General features: G+C 32.1%; 1 protein-coding gene across 1 annotated transcript; it reads left to right on the top strand.

Moving 5' to 3' along the window:
- Positions 1 to 5,482: 5,482 nt before the first annotated feature.
- On the top strand, positions 5,483 to 18,972 carry LOC119831926. Its single transcript, XM_038355499.1, has 10 exons — positions 5,483 to 5,820; positions 7,987 to 9,281; positions 9,618 to 9,765; positions 10,968 to 11,196; positions 11,616 to 11,712; positions 12,593 to 12,725; positions 13,803 to 14,020; positions 17,021 to 17,282; positions 17,361 to 17,436; positions 17,792 to 18,972. Exons 2-10 carry the CDS (start codon positions 8,022 to 8,024, stop codon positions 18,021 to 18,023), a joined length of 2,655 nt encoding a protein of 884 aa, XP_038211427.1. The 5' UTR covers positions 5,483 to 5,820; positions 7,987 to 8,021; the 3' UTR covers positions 18,024 to 18,972.
- Positions 18,973 to 19,439: the final 467 nt, after the last annotated feature.

Consider the following 19,439-nt stretch of genomic DNA (forward strand, 5'->3'; position numbering starts at 1 on the left):
ATAATTAATTGATCGGCAAAGTGTGGTAACAATAACCGTATTAATCGTTTCGCAGGTAATTTACCGTAATAAATTATGATCAAGAACAGCAAATACTATTTGATTTATTAGAACTTGTGGTATTTCAATAAGCTTTTATAATTTTTTCCATAAAATGTTGCGTTATTTTTTTTTAAGAAAGCACGCGTCGTTTTGGGCAAATTAAGATTTGTCCGAAACGACGCGGCACAAGCGATATAAGCCTCAAGGCCAATAACGGTCTGACTGCTACCTCGAATTTTCCTATATTCAACAGAATAAATTTATTTCTCTCCCTAGACGTCAACAAATAAGGTTATTTTTCAATAGAAGGATTTTATCTTTCATTTAGGTGAAGTAAGTTTGGAAAATATTTCTTTATTCAGAACGCAGACCTTCAATTAAACTATAATTTCATCTACGATGGAATACAATCTAATATGTTCAGCTTGGAGCAAATATATTTCAGTTCTCTTTCAATTATCGTTTTGAAGCTTTCCGCCAGCGGTTTCGCCGGCGTGGTCAAAGGAAATTCTCATGGGAAAGATATGTTTCGCCGCGCATAAACGTAGCCTATGAACTCTCGAGCCTCTTAAATATTTCCAGATATAAAAATCATACCGTATCGCTCCATTATCAATTGCAGAGACAAACAAACAAACACACTCTCGCATTTGTTATAAAATAGTAGTAATTTGATTTAATAATAAATGTAATTTGTGTAATTATAATAATAATAATGTATTAACCATTGTTATTTATAATGTAATAGTAACTATGAAATGAAAAAAAATATACAAAACATTTGTTACTTACGATTAGTGGGTAGTTGTAACAATCTGGACAAGGATGAGCGGTAACGCTTAGAGTGGATCAGTCTCGATCGGACCGCTGGCCGGAGAATATCTTCTAATTGGTTGAAGTTAAGTACTATTTTTTTATAATTTATTATGTATTAAAACTATGATATTAATGATGATATATTAATTTAGGGATTAACGATTATAACCATACTTGTACTTGTATATTTAATTTCTGTGAATTCTGTGAATAAATTATTCTTTATTTATACAAATTCATAATTAATACTCAGTAGATGCTGGATAAATAATCAATTAAAAACTCTTTGGACTATATGTATAGGAGTAAATAGATATTTATTTAATAAATTCATAATAAGCTGATAAATTGAAGTCACTAATCTATCAAACCAGAAGATTTATTCGTATTCCAAACCTCGTGGTAAATTTAATCCCATAAAAAACAACACTTGTTATAACGTCTAATAAATTGAGACTCGCAACGCAGTTATTGTACCGTAAAAAGTTGTAAGATCCATGTAATACCAAGTCGGTTATTAATTTATTTAGTCCCTGTTTAAGGAAATTTCTGTCTTAATTTGTTAAGTAATTACCTAACCTAAAAACATCCTATGTCAATATTTCTTGAAAATTTTTTGTTTATTGATAAATTAATTAATTCGGCCATCGTGCAAAGACACAATGTGAATACAAGTAATTCAAATTAAATGAAATTAGATTATTTAGTGCGATTGCCGGGGCAATTCAGGCTTCTATTTTAAACCACAACAAAGTTACGGGCACTGCCCAGATATTAGAGGAACTGCACCAATTTATTATTGTGTAAAAAACATCTAATCATATAAATAACATACAATATTTTGCATTACATAATTCAGATCAATATAATAGGAATACTTGCTATTATAAAATTATTTGAAAAACTTTGGAAAGCCATATACTGTAAAAGATGATTAAGTTAGAACTGTTTCAATTTCAACGTGGCATGTACATAGAAATAGAAAAGTGTTTTTATTTCTTTCCTCTTTTTTCTGCGCTTAGTATGCAATAGGTTTTCCAACTAATAACATACACAGGTGAATAGCGTAAATAAAACTTTGTAGCAGTCTACAGTGAAACATGCAAAAAGTAAATATTTTACATAGGTTTAGCGAGGATGCATTTCCTAAAATAAATTATATGGATAAAACTATTTAAGACCCTCTACCATTATTCATGAAGTTTTAGGTTAATCTACCTGGTGCGGATTAGTATTGAAATATTTGTTTCAGTCGTAAATGTCTGTACAGCAAAGAAGAATTTAAGAACCCGTAAGATTTGGTTGGTTCTAAGTTGTGTTATGTCTTGTTCTGATCAATAAAACTAAGTAGTATAAAACAATTACCGTTCTCGCCGGACCGAAATTTCAATCGTAGACAACATACTGGCTAACTGCTTTCGACTAAATAATACGTTGTGTCGGTAAAAATAGGTATTCAATTTATAAAAAATTATTGAAAAAGATAACAGATTACTCAGATACTTATAAACCATACTTTGTATACGAAAATTTGTTGTGCCCAAAGTCAAACTGATATAAGCATTCATAATTAAAATTTACCGGATATTGTACCGCCTTAGTGCATAATAATGCTAACCTCCATCGCTCATTCGCTCAGCGGGAGGCCTCTTTGAAGCTTTGTGTTTATTAAACTTGGTTATAGGCAGTAGACCAATCGATCAATATGAGTTATGTGTGAATTTCAGAAAGCTGAATAATGCCAAAATTAAGCAAATTTCGATATTACGTTATAAGGCAATTTGAGCTACCTAGCCTAGTTTATGTTAAAATTGCTGACTTTAAAAGATGCATGCTTGAAATTTAACTTAAAAGATGTAATTAATTTCTAAATATTGTTATAACGATAGCGGAATATATGCATTTGTTTTCTTTTTCAACCATCCTTGTCAAATCGAAATGTGAGGTCAACGCGTATGCTGCTTCGTATTAAACGTAAAAAGAGCTTCTGTTTTATAAAAAATAAATGTTATATATATTTTTTAATAAAACTATAACTTTCTATCACACCTAAATAAATAAGATTGTTATAACTTTTTAAGATAACATTGCAGAAAACAACCAAAAAATAGGCTAAAAAATAATGTTCAAACTTCATAACGTCAATACCCTTGTGTATAGTCTATGTATGAAAAAAAATTCAATAACAAAATACATAACCCTAAGCCAACATTGTACCTTTTACCCTAATATAATTTCGATAAAGTATCTCCACCAAGTCGATTTTCACCTAAGTCTGTGCAGTCCAAGTCAATCCTAAGCATAATACGGATTCAAACAGTACTGTCCTCATCACGTCTTCCCATTTACAGTATTTCGAAGGAATTCCTATTAGCACTTGGCTCTCTGAAGGAGCTATAAAAAGTTCTCTACTAAATGAATGTTTTCTGAACCCTCCAAAATACAACGCTTAACTTACAATGTTGAAAAAGACCATAAAGCAAACGTAGCTTTATTGTTATGGCCGTCATTCGACCTCACATTGAAAAATATTAATTAAATTTTTGCCGTTGATATACGAACATGCCAAATTATAAACACCTGAGTCTAACATCAAGTCCAAAACGTTATACGTTTGGTTTAATCACGATTTTGTTGAGTCATAACCTAAATTTCTCATTTCAAGATTCACGGATATTAACCCCAGAAGTCTTCGAATGGAGTGGGAAGAAATGCATTCGAATAGGGTTCAAATAGAATTTATCTGTAGCAAAACGTTCATGGCGAGCACGCTTCAGACCGTAGGAGCCAACGCGCACCAACGCCACCAAGGTAGATACCACACATCGACAGGAGATCGGTCGGATCATTTCCATTTATCCGCACATTATTTACGTCACCACTGCTCGAAACGGACAAACGAAGAATCATGAGTTCGACACCACGTGAAATCTGCCAACCTGCACTTGGCCAACGTGGTCGAATTTGGTCTGAACCCTCAACCAGCAGACTCGTGTCCCTACAGTGGGAACTTATTACATGGGATGAAGATGATGTCTAAGACTGTAAGGTTTTTGATGTAGTAGTAATATTGTTTACGGCTAAGTTACTTTAAAATCGTCGAGATCTGTATCGCATTCAATTTCCGATAGACAAGAGCTTATGAAGTGACGTAACAACTTTGTAGTTGATCGCCATCTATTGATACCTGCTTAAGAAAAACAATCAATATTTCCTTAAAATTCGATCATATAATTAATCTTATTCAGAAAACATTCAGTTGTTGAGTTACTTATAATTTTTATATTCGCAATAATTTTCTTAAATAGGTAAATGTTTCACCCGCGTAAGTCCGTTTCCCGTTAGAATATCGGGATAAAAAGTTGCCTATATTTTGTTATTCCAGTTGTCCAGAGCTATCTAGGAATATCGGGATATAAAGGTATAAAGGTCTATATGTTATTCCAGTTATTCAGCTATCTACGTTCCAAATTTCATTGCAATCAGTTCAGTAGTTTTTGCGTGAAAGAGCAACACACACACATCCTTACAAACTTTCGCATTTATAATATTTGTAGGATGTTTATATCATAATTGCATTGCTTTCAATTTAAGTGCTACCACCGGCTCAACTGAAGATTTATTGAAATTAGAAAAAGCAGCATAAACGGCATAAGTACAATTATATAACAATAATATGAAGTGCAGCAGTCAAAATATTAGTAAAATTCTTTATTTTTCACTAGCTATGTGAGAACTTTCGCTTTAAATATTTTAATATTTCATCATTAGTGTGCCAATCAGTAAGTTAATGTAATTTCAATGAAAATTAATTCGATTATAACAATGGAAGGTACAAAAGCGATTAAATCTGTAAGATAGACTTTATAAAATTGTGACTTTGTAGGTTTTATTATATGTATTTTCTTAAATTTAATTGTATAGCTTATAATTAATACCTCAGCCACCCTCTGCAATAAGAGTACTGAGTCTGAATTTTAAGTCTTCATTTTTCTCGTCCATGTATCCACCTACCTAATGCAGCTACTAATAATCCAAGCACGTTTGCTTAATTTATTGTGATAGAAGTTAAAAAGAAAAATCTCAATCTCCACAATTTTTATTTTCTGCTCTCTTTATAAATGAAGCGTCTTAAACACTGGTACAATATTATTCTTATTATATTTAACGTAAAACATTAGTTTACAATTTCGGTTTCATTCTGCCAATGTTTTTAACACGTTCCAAAAGGTATCTTAATACATATTTTTATTTATTGCGTTGGTGGAACGAATGTTGAATTAAGCAATCAAGAATCTAATTAATTCTTTGCGATTGCTCTTAATCTTCAAGATAGCCCGTTGTCTGTTACATTACCAGTGATTAATGAACTGAAGAAACTTTGCAGATATCTTTATCGACATTCGCCACAAAAATATACAAACAACTTATATCCTTTTTCTTTTTAACTATTATGTATTCTGTAAAAAATATTTACACAACACAAGCCTGTTGAAAATCCTAGCATCACCTCTTTGACATTATTTCAAATTGTGTCAACACGGCGCTGCCGCCGGCGGGAACAAGCCGCGGTGACGGCTAACGTAGCGGTTGCGGGAGGCAGCAGTCGGTGCTGGTCGGCCGACCGCCCTCCTGTCCGGTGACTACAGCCTCCTCGCCTCTCGGGTATGGATTATTCGCAGAGAACCGGCAGCGGAACCAGTGCGACCTGCGAACTCCCCGCGGCCGCTCGCCTCTCTCGTAGCCTTTCGTAGCTTAGGATTACGCGTAACTCATCCGTAGATAGCGGCAAAAGCTACCCCGCAGTTACTCTTTGAGCTCGATTATACCGACACTTTCAAATCTTGCTCATTTAAATATTTGCGATGTGTATTTATGATGTCACTTATGTAGAATTGCCAAAAATATGCACCTGTGGAACCAATGATTTTGTATAATTTAGCAAAGGAAGGAAGAAAGGAAGTAAGTATGGTTTTAGTACCGTATAACTATTAGGGATAATTTATAATTTTAAAAAGTCACAAAAGTATGCTTTACAAATATATTATTACAGAAGTAGATAAAAATATTTAATTTTTAACCATGTTAATTGTTTAACAAGTATGAACCTGAATAATATATTTTTTAAGTAGGTAAAACTCTTTCAATCTGCATAAATAAAGAGTAAGTTATTTAAAGATGCGTAGTACGCAATTAATTTACCTAAAACCGAATTTTAAGAATAAAAAATAATCTCAAAATGTATTAAGTAAAGACACTATATATTCACTAATTGAAACAATAACTTCCATAAGAACAATCATAAAATTAATAACAAACTTTTTTTGCTAAGTTTAGGTGTTGTGTATTAGGTATGCTTCTTAGGCAAAAATCGTCTTGATTAGGGTTTTTGTAATATGTAACATTAATTTATGAACGATTTGGAATACCCATTATTGCACATGAATTTCAATAAGAGTATAATATAAGATTTGTTTGTAGTAACATGCACGCATTTATGAAGGTGTTATAAAAAGAATCATTTCCTATTTATATATATAAAGAATTGAAATTTAAAGCTACTGCAGAAAAACGGGCTCTCTTTGTCTTTACTAACCAAAAACTATATTGTAAAATTATAAACATTAAATGGTATAAAAAAGATTCGAAATTTTGAAAGTAAAGAAAGAATTTGATAACGAGACGGAATTCGAACCCGCGTTTTTTGCCAAACCGTAGCAAACGGATTTTTGTATTCTTCCAAAACTTCTCATTTATGAAGCATTTCAATGATATAAAACTAAAAATTAAATATGAAAATGATATTAGAAATATTTCCTTACCGTCTTTGATTAAAATGTAACTTTCTCGAGGAAAAGAAAATATTTATTTGGAGGATATGTTTACAGATGTCGTGTGGATACAGTTATTTGAACAAGCACTTAAATTCAGATTGGGCATGATGACAAAGGGATATTTTTAGAGTAGAGTTCTAAACCGTTTCTTTATTTAATTATAGATATATCTATTTTAAATTTGATAATGCGTCAAAGCAAAAACTATACATTTCTTTTTAAGATATTTGCAGGGGCCATATACATTTTTGATCTTTTGTATATGGTTATGGCCAAATTTCAACAATTAGGCGATCCCTTGCTTTTACACATAAAAAATCGAAATATAACAGTAAACAATACTCAAATATGTATGAAATAACCGTAAAATTGATTAATGTATAAAATACATGTAACCATTTACGAAAAGTAAAAGGACTGATTTAGAAATCTTAGCACAAGTAAATTCAAGACCAAGTAACGCGAGACAATCAAGCATATATAAGATCTGTTAGTATTTACTTCTAAGAATCCCTAATTAAGTTGGCACAAAAAAATTAAGGACCGAAGAATCGCCCGCACTATTACTCGTAGAGCTTTGGAAAACTTCACTTTGAAATATTGTGTTCTATTGTCTTACTTTGGATGTTCTATATAAAAGTATTTTTCATATGCAATTGAAAAAGTCGAATAAAATGTATTTCAGATTTATGTGTATAGTTAATTCAGTACTTTAACAGAAGGTCATAATAAAAGTAATGCAAAAGTGATCCATATGAAATGTTAATAGTTTTTATTTTCAAATACTGTATAAATACGATCGTATACTATTCTTTATATAATATAAGTAAAAGTAAGTTCACCAAGTAAAAATGAAAGAAAATACGTGATTGCTTGAAGATACAGAATAATAGTCTCATTCTTGACCGGCGCGAGTTTAATCACATGATAATGAACGTTAAAATGAACACTCTACTTAAAAGCTGTATTGTCATTTGGAAGTCGTAAAACACACATAAACCAAAAATGACTTATTGTCGTCTGGTAACGATTCGCCGGGATATCTCTCCATCGTGTATACATTTTTATTCCAGTTTGTTGCCACAGTTACCGCTAAGACGATGTTTCATTCAAAATCGAAACAATGACGTTATGTTTTGAAATGAATTATGCAATGCTCCTATTTCTACATACTTAAAAGCTGTATTATTTAAGATTTTGTTTGTTTTTTTATTTATTTAAAACAATAATACGTTTACGTACCAATACAATAGTGCTCTTTTATATGTGAAAATTTATTCCGATATTTTTACAGGTATTTAGATCGCTAATGCAAAGTTATAAACAATAATGATTCAAGTAGACGATTTTAAACGACCCTCTCCATCACCTTCACGATGCTCTGTACGCAGCGACAGCCGGGTGTTTAGGCAACCGAGAGTAATTCATGTAAATCGCGATGTTGCTACAATGATGGATGATGAAACAAATTGTGTTCCTCGAAGTGGAAATACTAATGAACCGACACTGATATCTGATTTTGAACCTGTACAAACAGCGCACGCTTCTCACTTCCGCTCACGTACGTTCAGTGATGGATTTATCAGAAATACCAGTCTTGAGCTCCTGTTAGGCGTAGATTGTGATGCTTGCCTCGCGCTAGCTGCCCAAAGACAATGTTACAACCAACATTTATCCGATCATGAATTTGATTTAGTTTGCAACTGTAACGTTCAACAAAACAATTATCTTAATTGTCATCGAGATTCTGTAAAACAACGAGGTCATACGCTTAATATTTATGATATGGACAGAATCAAACGAGATGCAGGACGTAATAATTTGATTGATGGAACGCATCGTACCCTGGACAGGAAACATATTAAAAGTAAAAATGTTTCAAATTATATTTCTAAGCAATTTATATCATATGACCAAACAAATACTCTGGTTCAAAAAATTAAAAAGAAATTATCAAATTTGAAACGAATTGGAGGAGAAGCGATGGCGAAAAAACCACAAAACGCTGTACAGTTAGCGGAGATAAGTGCGGGTTCAACAAGCTCGCTACGGAAGCTGTCGATGTTATCACTTGTAGATAAGTCACAGAGAAAAACGAATAGCCAGAGTTGCATCTTTTCTGCTACAAGTTTGCAATCTAAAACTGATTTTAAGGAAAACTTAAATACTTATGCCAATTTTTCATCAAACGTTGATCAATGTTTTGATCGTATAAGAGATTGCAATGCAGAATTATATAAGCCGCAGAAAAAGCCTAAAATAAGAACTTTAGATAGAAATGACGACGTTGTTTTACGAGGCTCTTCCTCTATAAAATTTTCCACTTTAGATAATAGAAGTCGATGTAGAGGCATAAGAAGACAGATGTCTTATAACGACTTTCCCTCAGAGAGATTTACGAGCGGGTTATCAGAAACATGGTCGCCTGATGATTCGACTAACACACGTAATAATGTATCATCCGAAGAAAATCATACCTTTTTGGATGCTGAAAGAAGTGTAGGAAGTGATCATAGAGTTTTGCATGCACAATGTACTTGTAATACGGGCCAATCTCAAAAAATTCCCTCTATTTTCTTCGATCCTCATGTAAGTTCTATAATTATTTATTTTTGTATTCCATTCATTTACTATACAAGTTGAATGCTTGTCTAGGTTTTCTGTAGTAGAGTTTAGTATTTTCAAATCGAAAACATGATCCAGAAGGAAAACTTATAACTTGAGTTAAATCTAATAGCGCTTTGAGTTCTAAACTTATCTAAAGTTTCTAAAAGAAAATTCAAATCCTCTGCGATAAAATTTGCAAGTTAAACATTTCTGCCTGTGTAATTTTTGGCGTGATAGGTTAATTTGTGAAATCATTTTTCAAAATAAGTAACGTTTCAACTGTATAATAAGATATTATAAGACTTTTTTACAATTAAGGGAAAGAAACGCTCAGCTCCTGCACCCGATGTGACAGACAGGGCACAAGAAAGAATCTCGTGCAGTGCCTGTAAATCCAGTCAGTGGCTTCCCAACACCACTACTTCTACAACGAGCCATAGTTCTACCACGACTGGTGCCTCATCACGTAAGTTACCATTAAAACACGCTAAGATAATAGGTATATATCGTAAAAATCTGACGTCAAGGATATTTGACATTAATAACTGAAATAGGGAATTGTTATGTCCTATTTTAAATATTAAATGAATCGTTTAATATTAAATTTATTTTTAACTAACATGCAAACATGGGTTCACTCGCGTGGTACCGGGATGGAAAGTAGTATATGTGCTAATCCCGACTATTAATCTATCGATGCACTAAGTTTCATACAGATCCGGTACGCCGTTTTTTTGAGAACGAGTAACAAACATGCATCCATTTTTTCATCCACTTTGAATGTAATGTCAATGCACGGTTATCAATACACATGCCATTTATGTCATTACTTTTATATATGAAAACTATGATAACAGTAATAATATATATTAAATACTAACTCACATATTGTTGAGTACCTAGTTATATAATTTCAAACGGTAACTTTTTTCAGGTAGCAGTAGCATTATTACAAATACACATTTTAAGTGTTGTATACATATATACCTGGCCTTGACTTTTATATAGGGATACCCGTACATTAGACAAAATTATTTTACCTTGTAGTACAGGATTTCGCGCGCAAACATATAGATAGAAAGGCTTACTATTCCTAAATCCATTAATCCTTTTCGGTCCATTGACTAATATTAGGTATATATGTATATACATATTAGTCGATGAACCGATGATATCCTGAATATATAGATTGATTCAGAATATCTGCTTTATGGACATACGTATTAGTTTTTTTATTAATATTATATTATGTATAGATAGCAATGAAACTTGGAAGGGGAATTTAGAGACCTGGTGTGCTTAAAAAACTATTTATTAAATTTTTTATAAAGAAAACGAGCACTCGCCTTTGTTTGGGTTAGGAATTGTAAAAGTTTTACGGTAGGCATTGGAAATAAATTATTTTCAAATTTTGCGCTTTGAGACTAGCCTTTGTGTTATAAATTCTAGGTCAAAGTTTGTTTATAAGAACGTAAGTTTTAAAGAATTGCTCTGAAATTAATTAATTTATTATTTTTGTACATAACTTCGTACTATATATAATTCATATCGCACTTTTAACAAAGGACGGAGAGAGCCTCATAAGGTAAGTAGTTTTTTTTTCAATTTAACTGCAGTATTTGGACATAACATTTTCAATTCTCAGTATAAACCGCGTTATTATCTTAGGTTTATCGGGATGGCAGCGACGTTGGTGCTGCGTGGCTGTTCTGGTGCTAGTGGCGGGTACAGCTTGCGTGGCAGGGCCTCTGGCACTGCGGGCGCCCCCCGGAGCCCCACTCCATGAGCGGCTACGTCTAGCAGAGCGTCTTTTACACGACACACCACTAATCGATGGCCATAACGATTTACCCTGGAATATTCGAAAATTTTTACACAACAAAATAAAGGACTTCCGGTAAGAGAATATAACAATTGACCTGCTATTACTGAATAAACAACATATAAACAATACTGTTTTCATTTATTTAAAGCAACAACTTATCAAAAGAGCATTTTAGGGGATAAGCAGAAACGAAGTTTAAACTGAAAAGTTAGAAATCGAATATCGATCATTGCTGTTTAACGATTATTTTTTTAAATTAGCATAACTCATAAAAGGAACAAACTGCATATTATAATAAATAGCACTAACTCAAATTAAAAGCCATATTATCATATACAAATATCAATATGTGGTTGCAGATCAATATTTGGAATCATTTAATTCGTTCCGATTTACGAAATTAATTGATAACTTCGTCCTAATTGCAACCACATAACATATTGTCTATGAATGAAATATCATTTTCAATACATGTTTGATAAATTAAACAGGTTTAATGAAGATTTGAGGACGATTTCTCCATGGGCCACTAGCTCTTGGAGTCATACTGATTTGCCTAGACTGAAACAAGGTCGAGTTGCTGCACAAGTAAGTCATTGTTTTTTATAAAAATAAACACATATTTAGAACTAATAACATTTTATTAAAAAACCTTTGTAAACTTAATTTCTTATGCCTGAACAATGTTGGATGTTAATGGCAAAGATAAAATTATTTTGTGTACAAATCATACAGTTTGAGTTAAATTGAAGTCGTGTCGGTATATAACAGCGTTCTGCACTTTATAGAGTCTGCAATAGAATAAATCAATAAAAATATCATTCCTCTCTGTAAGTATATCACGTTTCTTATTACATGTCACTGCATACGATACTCTGCTATATCACATTCCGTAAGCGTGCATAAGTCGTGCTTGATATCGAAGTAATCAGTTCCTTATTCAATTCACATATAAAAGTGCGGTACATAAATACTTACATGACCTAAAATGCATTAAAGCGATCATTAGCCACGAATTATTCTGCACGGTTATAAGAACTTTAATGCAGGGCGCAATTTATCTTCGTGCTATGTACTATTTCTTGTCATATTCACCGGACTTTAGCGTATCCATCGTGGGAGGACATGGACAATGAAAAATTATGATAAATGTTGCAATGTAGATCCTGTGTTATAGAAACTTTTTTAGGTATTCAGTTCAATTCACATAAATTGATAAGTACATGTAGGAAAACACCCTAAAATTTTAGGTAAGGAATTTTTTTCTTTGACTAAGAATAACTGATAGATGAAATAGATTCGCGTCGCTTTATATAACACAAATACGCATTGAACTATTCCGCCATTTAAAACATTTGAAAAATAAAACCGATTGAGTGGAAAAAATATTACAGATCAGATACTTCTTATTTTAATTTGAATATGTAAGCTGTGCTGAAGGACTTAAAAAGGTTTCCCTCGCATATAGTTTTGGGCAGCATACGTCCCTTGTGATTCTCAACACAAGGATGCGGTACAACTTACCTTCGAGCAAATAGACCTGATACAGCGTTTAACAGACAAGTATCACCCGGAGCTCACATTCTGCACTTCAGCTGAAGGTTAGTGTTTCTAATTTAGACGTTGTCTATTTTCATGTATATGCAGTACGGATGTTAAGTGCTTTCATCTCTCTAAATAATGTTACTCAAATACAAATCACAAATTTGTCACCATTTATATTGAAGCTTAATTTAATTTGCCTGATTCTGGTGGGGAAAATACGGGCTGTTCGTAAAATAAAATAAAAACCACAACTCTTTGGTTAAACTCATTATAATTTATCACCTGCTCTGAACATAGAGGTCCGTAATTACCCTAATGCACTATAGTAGGTACCTTTCTCTAGCAGTTTTAACTCGACTTTTCAGTTATTCATATGAAAAATAATGGTATTTCGACATCGTTTGTTGTAATAATATACAAATAACTAAACAAATTAGCTGCCAGAAACCTTCTACTTTACTTAATGGCGCTCGTAATAGATATTCGCTCGTTATTCATTCTGTTTCCCTTTCTAGGCAGATTTAATGACTGAATTATTAATGGCCCTTTCTTTCTACTAATGTGCAAAATTCATTTATTTATTCAGCATAACAATACATTTTATTCATGTGTTCTCAAATTCATTGGTCCTACATAATTCATGGATCTTTATGGTATTTATAAATAATCAACACATTACGATATCAATATATTATGTATTATAAAAAGGACAGTAAGACTATGCGTTTTAATATACTTTTATTAGATTTACATTAAAACATACAAGTGCACCTGTATGTTTGTATATAACCGACACCTTTAAACTCGATTTTAGGAATCTATACGGACAGATTTAATTCTTACTTTGTACTAGACTTGTCAATGATTATGAGTTTATCTTATTCTGCCATTAAGGATCGCCAGGATAAAATAATATTTTTACGTATACTCAGTGTGAGGCTATTTAGTTGATTTTGTCATTTAAATGGGTATATTAATTAAAAACATAGCATCAGCCAAAATTACTCTTATTAGAAATGGTTCAAAAAAATTACTATACAGGTAATAATTCCAAAAATACCAATGCCAATGTCGGTGCGTACCTACTGCATAGGGTATATTAAAATAAGTGGTCTTTAATTTTTTATTTTCAGATATTTTAACAGCACACGCTAACCACCGCTTGTGTTCGCTAGTAGGTGTTGAGGGTGGTCACGCTATAGGAGGATCCCTCGGTGTATTAAGAACGCTATATCAAGTTGGAGTCCGCTACTTAACCTTGACGTCATCGTGTGACACTCCATGGGCCGAGTGCGCTGCGACCGACCGTCCGGACTCAAATCTAAGAGGTGGTCTTTCACCGTTTGGAAAGGTAATTTTATGAGTACATTCAGATGAGTTGGTCAATTTATTGAAATGGAAACCAACGATGATCAAAATATTCTGTATCACAATAGCACTAAAATGGCTTAGATAATTTGCAATTAAAATGTTTTGTCTTAGCTGCTGTTACGAAAATTCAAAAGAAGTGTTATCCGTTTACTAATAACGGACAAAAGTAAACGGAACTACACAGTAATATATTTTATAAGAAGTTTTTAAATTTTAACTAAATAACTTTGTATATTTGTGGTTCATATGCAGTGTTATAAATAAAACGTTACGAAAACAGAGTTAAAACACTTAGGAATTTTCAATGGTGTGTTTGCCGGAGGCCGAGCAGATGCCCGGGGCGGCAAGTTATGAGGGGTTGCACGACCGCTTTCAGTTTTTTCTAAAGTTTGTTTCGAAGTAAAATGTTTTCTTCCGTAATATTCTTCGCCGATAATAGGGTGGCAAATTATGCTAAAGATGATAAAACTTCGCTAAGTACTGAAAGCAATTTATTTTTATTGAAGCCTTTACCATTTTTGGCAATTTGTACAATATCGTACCAATGTAAATATGTACTGCCAATATGTCATACGTTCTAGATATAATATAGGGGCAGTATTTTATTTTTTCCAATTACATATTAAAGATTATCGTGTAATAATGGCCATCAAACATTTTGTTTTTGCATTGTTAATTTAAAGCATTATTTTTCGGTAAATTGTAATATTTTAATGAGAAACCGTTATCTGTGTAATGTTGATTCAATCAGTCAGTACAATGTGTTAGGTTATTTGCGATGTGTTTGAAAACCTCGCAGATAAAGCCGCATCACGGGGCTCCGTCGACACCTGACCGACAATGTAACCGCGATGTATTCGCATTATAATCTCACGAAAAATAATGCGTAAAATAGCTATCAAATGTTACTGATCACAATTTGTCGACAAATAACAATCTCACGAGTTAGATTATAATCTAACGGTTTTACAATCTTACGGTGACATTTACATATAGCTTAAAAGTGCTTCGACCGCATTCATATCCGACGCTATTTTCTTTGATTTGTTTTTTGTACAGCGATTCTTTCCGTAATAATCCCTTTTGTTGTAAGCACTCGCTGCGCGTAACGCAGAGCTCAAGCAGTAAACATTAAGTACACTATTGTTTTGTAAAATATTACCAAAACGGGGTTACGAAAAACAAGGTTAATTGTTGTAATCCTACTTTCTTCTAGCGATATTTTAAATTGTACAAATTTTTGAAGTGCATATATTAATACATCATATCAATAAATTTATTTTGCATGATGTATTCTTTTAAGTATTTTCTAATTTGCGACATAACTTCTTAACCGTCTTTTCGAAGAGATTTTTTTTTCCACTATTTCTCAGGCGATCGTATTGTTTTTTTTTTTTGTCTCATAGGTAACCTGATAGTTTCATTTTGGGAATAATATTAGAAACAAATAATTTAAGGGTATCCTATCCGATTAGAGTGGAGAGTTGAGTCAAATAGCTTAATAGTACTGACGAGTTCATACGATAAGATTTTTAAAAACAAGTCGAGTTTGATACAGTAGCTAATCCTTTTTATGTTGTTGTTGTGGTACAGAAATTTTGTCAGAACATTCTATAAACACGTATAGGTTGTATTACTGTACTAGTGGATTATGCATCATAATCTGTGTAATTACTATTAATTGTTGCCTTTAGGTACCTAAGAAAACGGAAATATTTTATTTCAAAGTATCTATAATAACATCTACTTATTATATAATGCTGACATATAATGAGCGAGGTCTATAATAGATGTAACAGATTCAGGTATGACCTCTCATACCCACTGACAAGTGTAATTAACAATGCCTTCTTTCATCTTTGTTCTCTTCCCGATCTTATGTAACTAAATTTTAACAATAGCTATAGGTTGTCAAATGTCGTGATTAAATGACATTGTTTTTCATTTGACATCGATGTTGCTAAAACCGATTCATAATGTTATTGTTAATATTTAGTTTAGTTTATGTTAGTTAATATTGTTGTAAGGATTTCGGCTACTTATAATAACCAAAACGATAGTTACTCGGTTCGGTCGAAATTTCATGACAAAAATGAATAATAAAGTGTAAAAGTCTAGAAAAACTTTTGAACACTAATTGGACTTTTTTTTAATTGGATAATAAAATTTGGTTTTGTTAACCAACAAAAATAATTTTAAATAATTATTATTTTAAAAGAAGTGTTAATAGCTTTTTAGTAAATATATGTGCGTTGAAACTCACTAATGCAGTGAGTAAACTATACTAAAGGGGACTAAAACGCGATAAGCTTGTTTTAAATATTGTCTTAAATTAAAGTATATGATGTCTGTAAGCATATAATCCTCACTGCATTAAAAAAATAAAAATATATGATATGCTTCAGGTTAATTGCATAGTGTGCTGAAAAGATACCAATATACGGGAAATTTTGGTTTCTTTTGGTTTTTTGTCAAATTAGTCTTCAAGCAAGACAGTAATTGAATGGTGATTTATTTTTGTATACACTCAATAGACTTAAGAGTTTTAGTAAATCGCGTATTCTTATATTTGAGTGTTGAACGATATACATATAAGCATGTAAAACCATCCATTTGTATAGGAAAATGTATGCGTGCGTCATTTGATCACAATATGTACATTAGGTAATCTACTAAAAAAAATCATTTACATAATTCCTAGAGATTTTATTTTACATTTAGTGTTCTAATAATTATTATTGTGCTTTTTTTCTTACTAGATTTGTATTACCAGACACTAGGTAGATAATATTAGGTACTATCCATATAAAAAAAGATATTTAATAAACTACCTAGGGACTACTAGTTACGTAGCTTTTTAAATCTCTGGCGAACTTTGACGTTGTTAAAACGTCGGAGAGGACCTATTGAACTTGGCCCAATCTGAATTATTACTTCTTATTTCTTACCTACTTCGAATCATGTTAAATGTATATTACAGGTAGTTATCATGGAAATGAATAGACTTGGAATGCTGGTGGACCTATCACATGTATCAGAGCGCACTATGCGTGATGCGTTGGCAATATCTCGAGCACCCGTTCTGTTTTCCCATTCATCTGCAAGATCCTTGTGCAATGTAACCAGGAATGTGCCGGATGGAGTTCTTCGTCTACTTGCTGCCAATAAAGGCCTTGTAATGGTTAACTTCTATACATCTTTTTTAACATGCCGAAACACAGCAACTGTGCAAGATGCTATAGGTATTTGTTCCATTTTTATCTTTTGATTTTATCGGTTACGAATATTTCCGTTGTGGTGATAAAAAAAACTTTTTGCAGCTCATATAAATCACATACGCGATGTGGCCGGCGTGGATTACGTCGGTTTAGGCGCTGGATACGATGGAATTAATTAGTATGTATAAACTTAAACATCATCTGTACTTGATCGCATGATAGTACTTACTTAGATACCTTGCCAATGTTTCAATGGCTTTAATATTTCCCCTATTCTTATCTCATCCTTTGGAACAACTGTGATATCACATATAACATTATACTATGTAATATGAACAACCAAATTAAAAAAGATGATGACCGATTAGATGTAATTTGAACAAAAATTGTTTGTTTAAGATTAGTTAAATGATAAGATGGGTATATGATTTATAAAGCAGATTTATATAAGGAAGTTTATACGGATATCTCTAACACTGTCACGTTATATCTGCAGCGAAACCGTAATAATTCATCGTTTATCATATCAACAGTACTCCCCAAGGACTAGAGGATGTATCTTCGTACCCTTTACTATTTGCTGAACTGATGGAAGCAGGTTGGACTATGGAAGATTTGAAAAAACTGGCAGGACTAAACTTACTGCGCGTATTAAGTGCCGCTGAAAGAGTATCGCGTGAACTTGCCTCAGCACACGTCACACCTTACGAAGACGTGGCTCCACGCACGATAGAATCGTACAACTGTTCTAGCCAAGATGTATAACTACTTACATATCTCTTTTTATCATAAGCAATAATATATACTTGTTCTACTGCAAAGTGCAGCTAGGGTAGGAAAGAAAGACTCGTCAGCGATCGCATTTGTGTATGCTCGCAGTACTGAAAACGTTAAAATTTTTTGACATTAGGTCCATATTATATTAATAGAATTTTAGATGTATAAATCCCAAGCTTTAATAACATAATGTATCATAGAAATTATAGAATTTTATCCCCGTTCATAAAAGATAAGTCTATATTGTTCAATATTTATACTTAGTGTACATTAAACTTGATTTAAACTTAAAATGTTCATTTTAAAATTATGTGAATATTCTCAACATATTCTACTTTTCTGTTTCGCTGTTTAAGTACAATCATATCCTCTACTTGACTGACTGTAAAAATATTGAACGTTGATAAAACTTCGATTCGATTCGATATTAAAAACGTATTCGACTGTATGGTTTTCAATAGATATGTATATAAATGATATTAATATTTGTCAATTTAATGAATTAACTTTCGTCGCCGCACTTTAAAAAGTATGTATAATTTATTTATCTAGAATATTAAAGAAGAGAGCAATGAGTTAGCTTATTATTATGATTCTGAAATGAAAATTACTAAAAAGATGAGATATTATATTTTAGGCACTGCCTGCGTTATTCTTTACATCACCAGCTATGCCAGGTGCTGTCTAAATTAGCTGAATCAAACAGACGAACAAACGGATATTTATCCTCACTTTCATAAATTCATTTCCTGTAATAACGTTGATAAGTTGTCCCTGTATACATACCTCATATATAATTCATAGTAAGTATATTATACATGTGGAAGTGTAGAACAATGTATGTTTTGTATTAGGTTCTCTTACTGTTAATATTTGGAATAATGTATGAGGATGGTTATGAATTGTTATATTGTTTCCAAAACTATATTAGTGAGGTTTACTTGAGATCACAAATACGTATCTATTTAATATAGTCATATCTTTTGCAAAAAATAGGTACCTGTGTTCAGTGGCATTAATAGAATGATATTAATTACAATATTTAATATTATTTGTTTCTTATAAATGCTATATCTACGTGTAGATTAGCTTAATAGATCAGACCATTACTATATAATCCAAACTAATAGTTAATCAAATTGCTACAATTATTAGAGTTATTTGCATTTTAATGTAATAAAGCTTTATAGATAAGACATATATATTATAACGACCAAATAAATTACTCTGTAGGTAATGTGTACATAAACCTTATCCTTAATACTTTTCTACCTATTAAAAAGGCAACCAACATTTTAAAACTTTATAACGCATAGCAATAAAATTTTAAATTGAGAAATATAATATGTATAATTATAGTAGGCTCTTTGGCCAGTGGATTTTGAAAATTTGCGAAACGGGTGA

The sequence above is a fragment of the Zerene cesonia genome, chromosome 1 (assembly GCF_012273895.1).
Source record: "Zerene cesonia ecotype Mississippi chromosome 1, Zerene_cesonia_1.1, whole genome shotgun sequence".
NCBI classification, from domain to species: Eukaryota; Metazoa; Arthropoda; class Insecta; order Lepidoptera; family Pieridae; genus Zerene; species Zerene cesonia.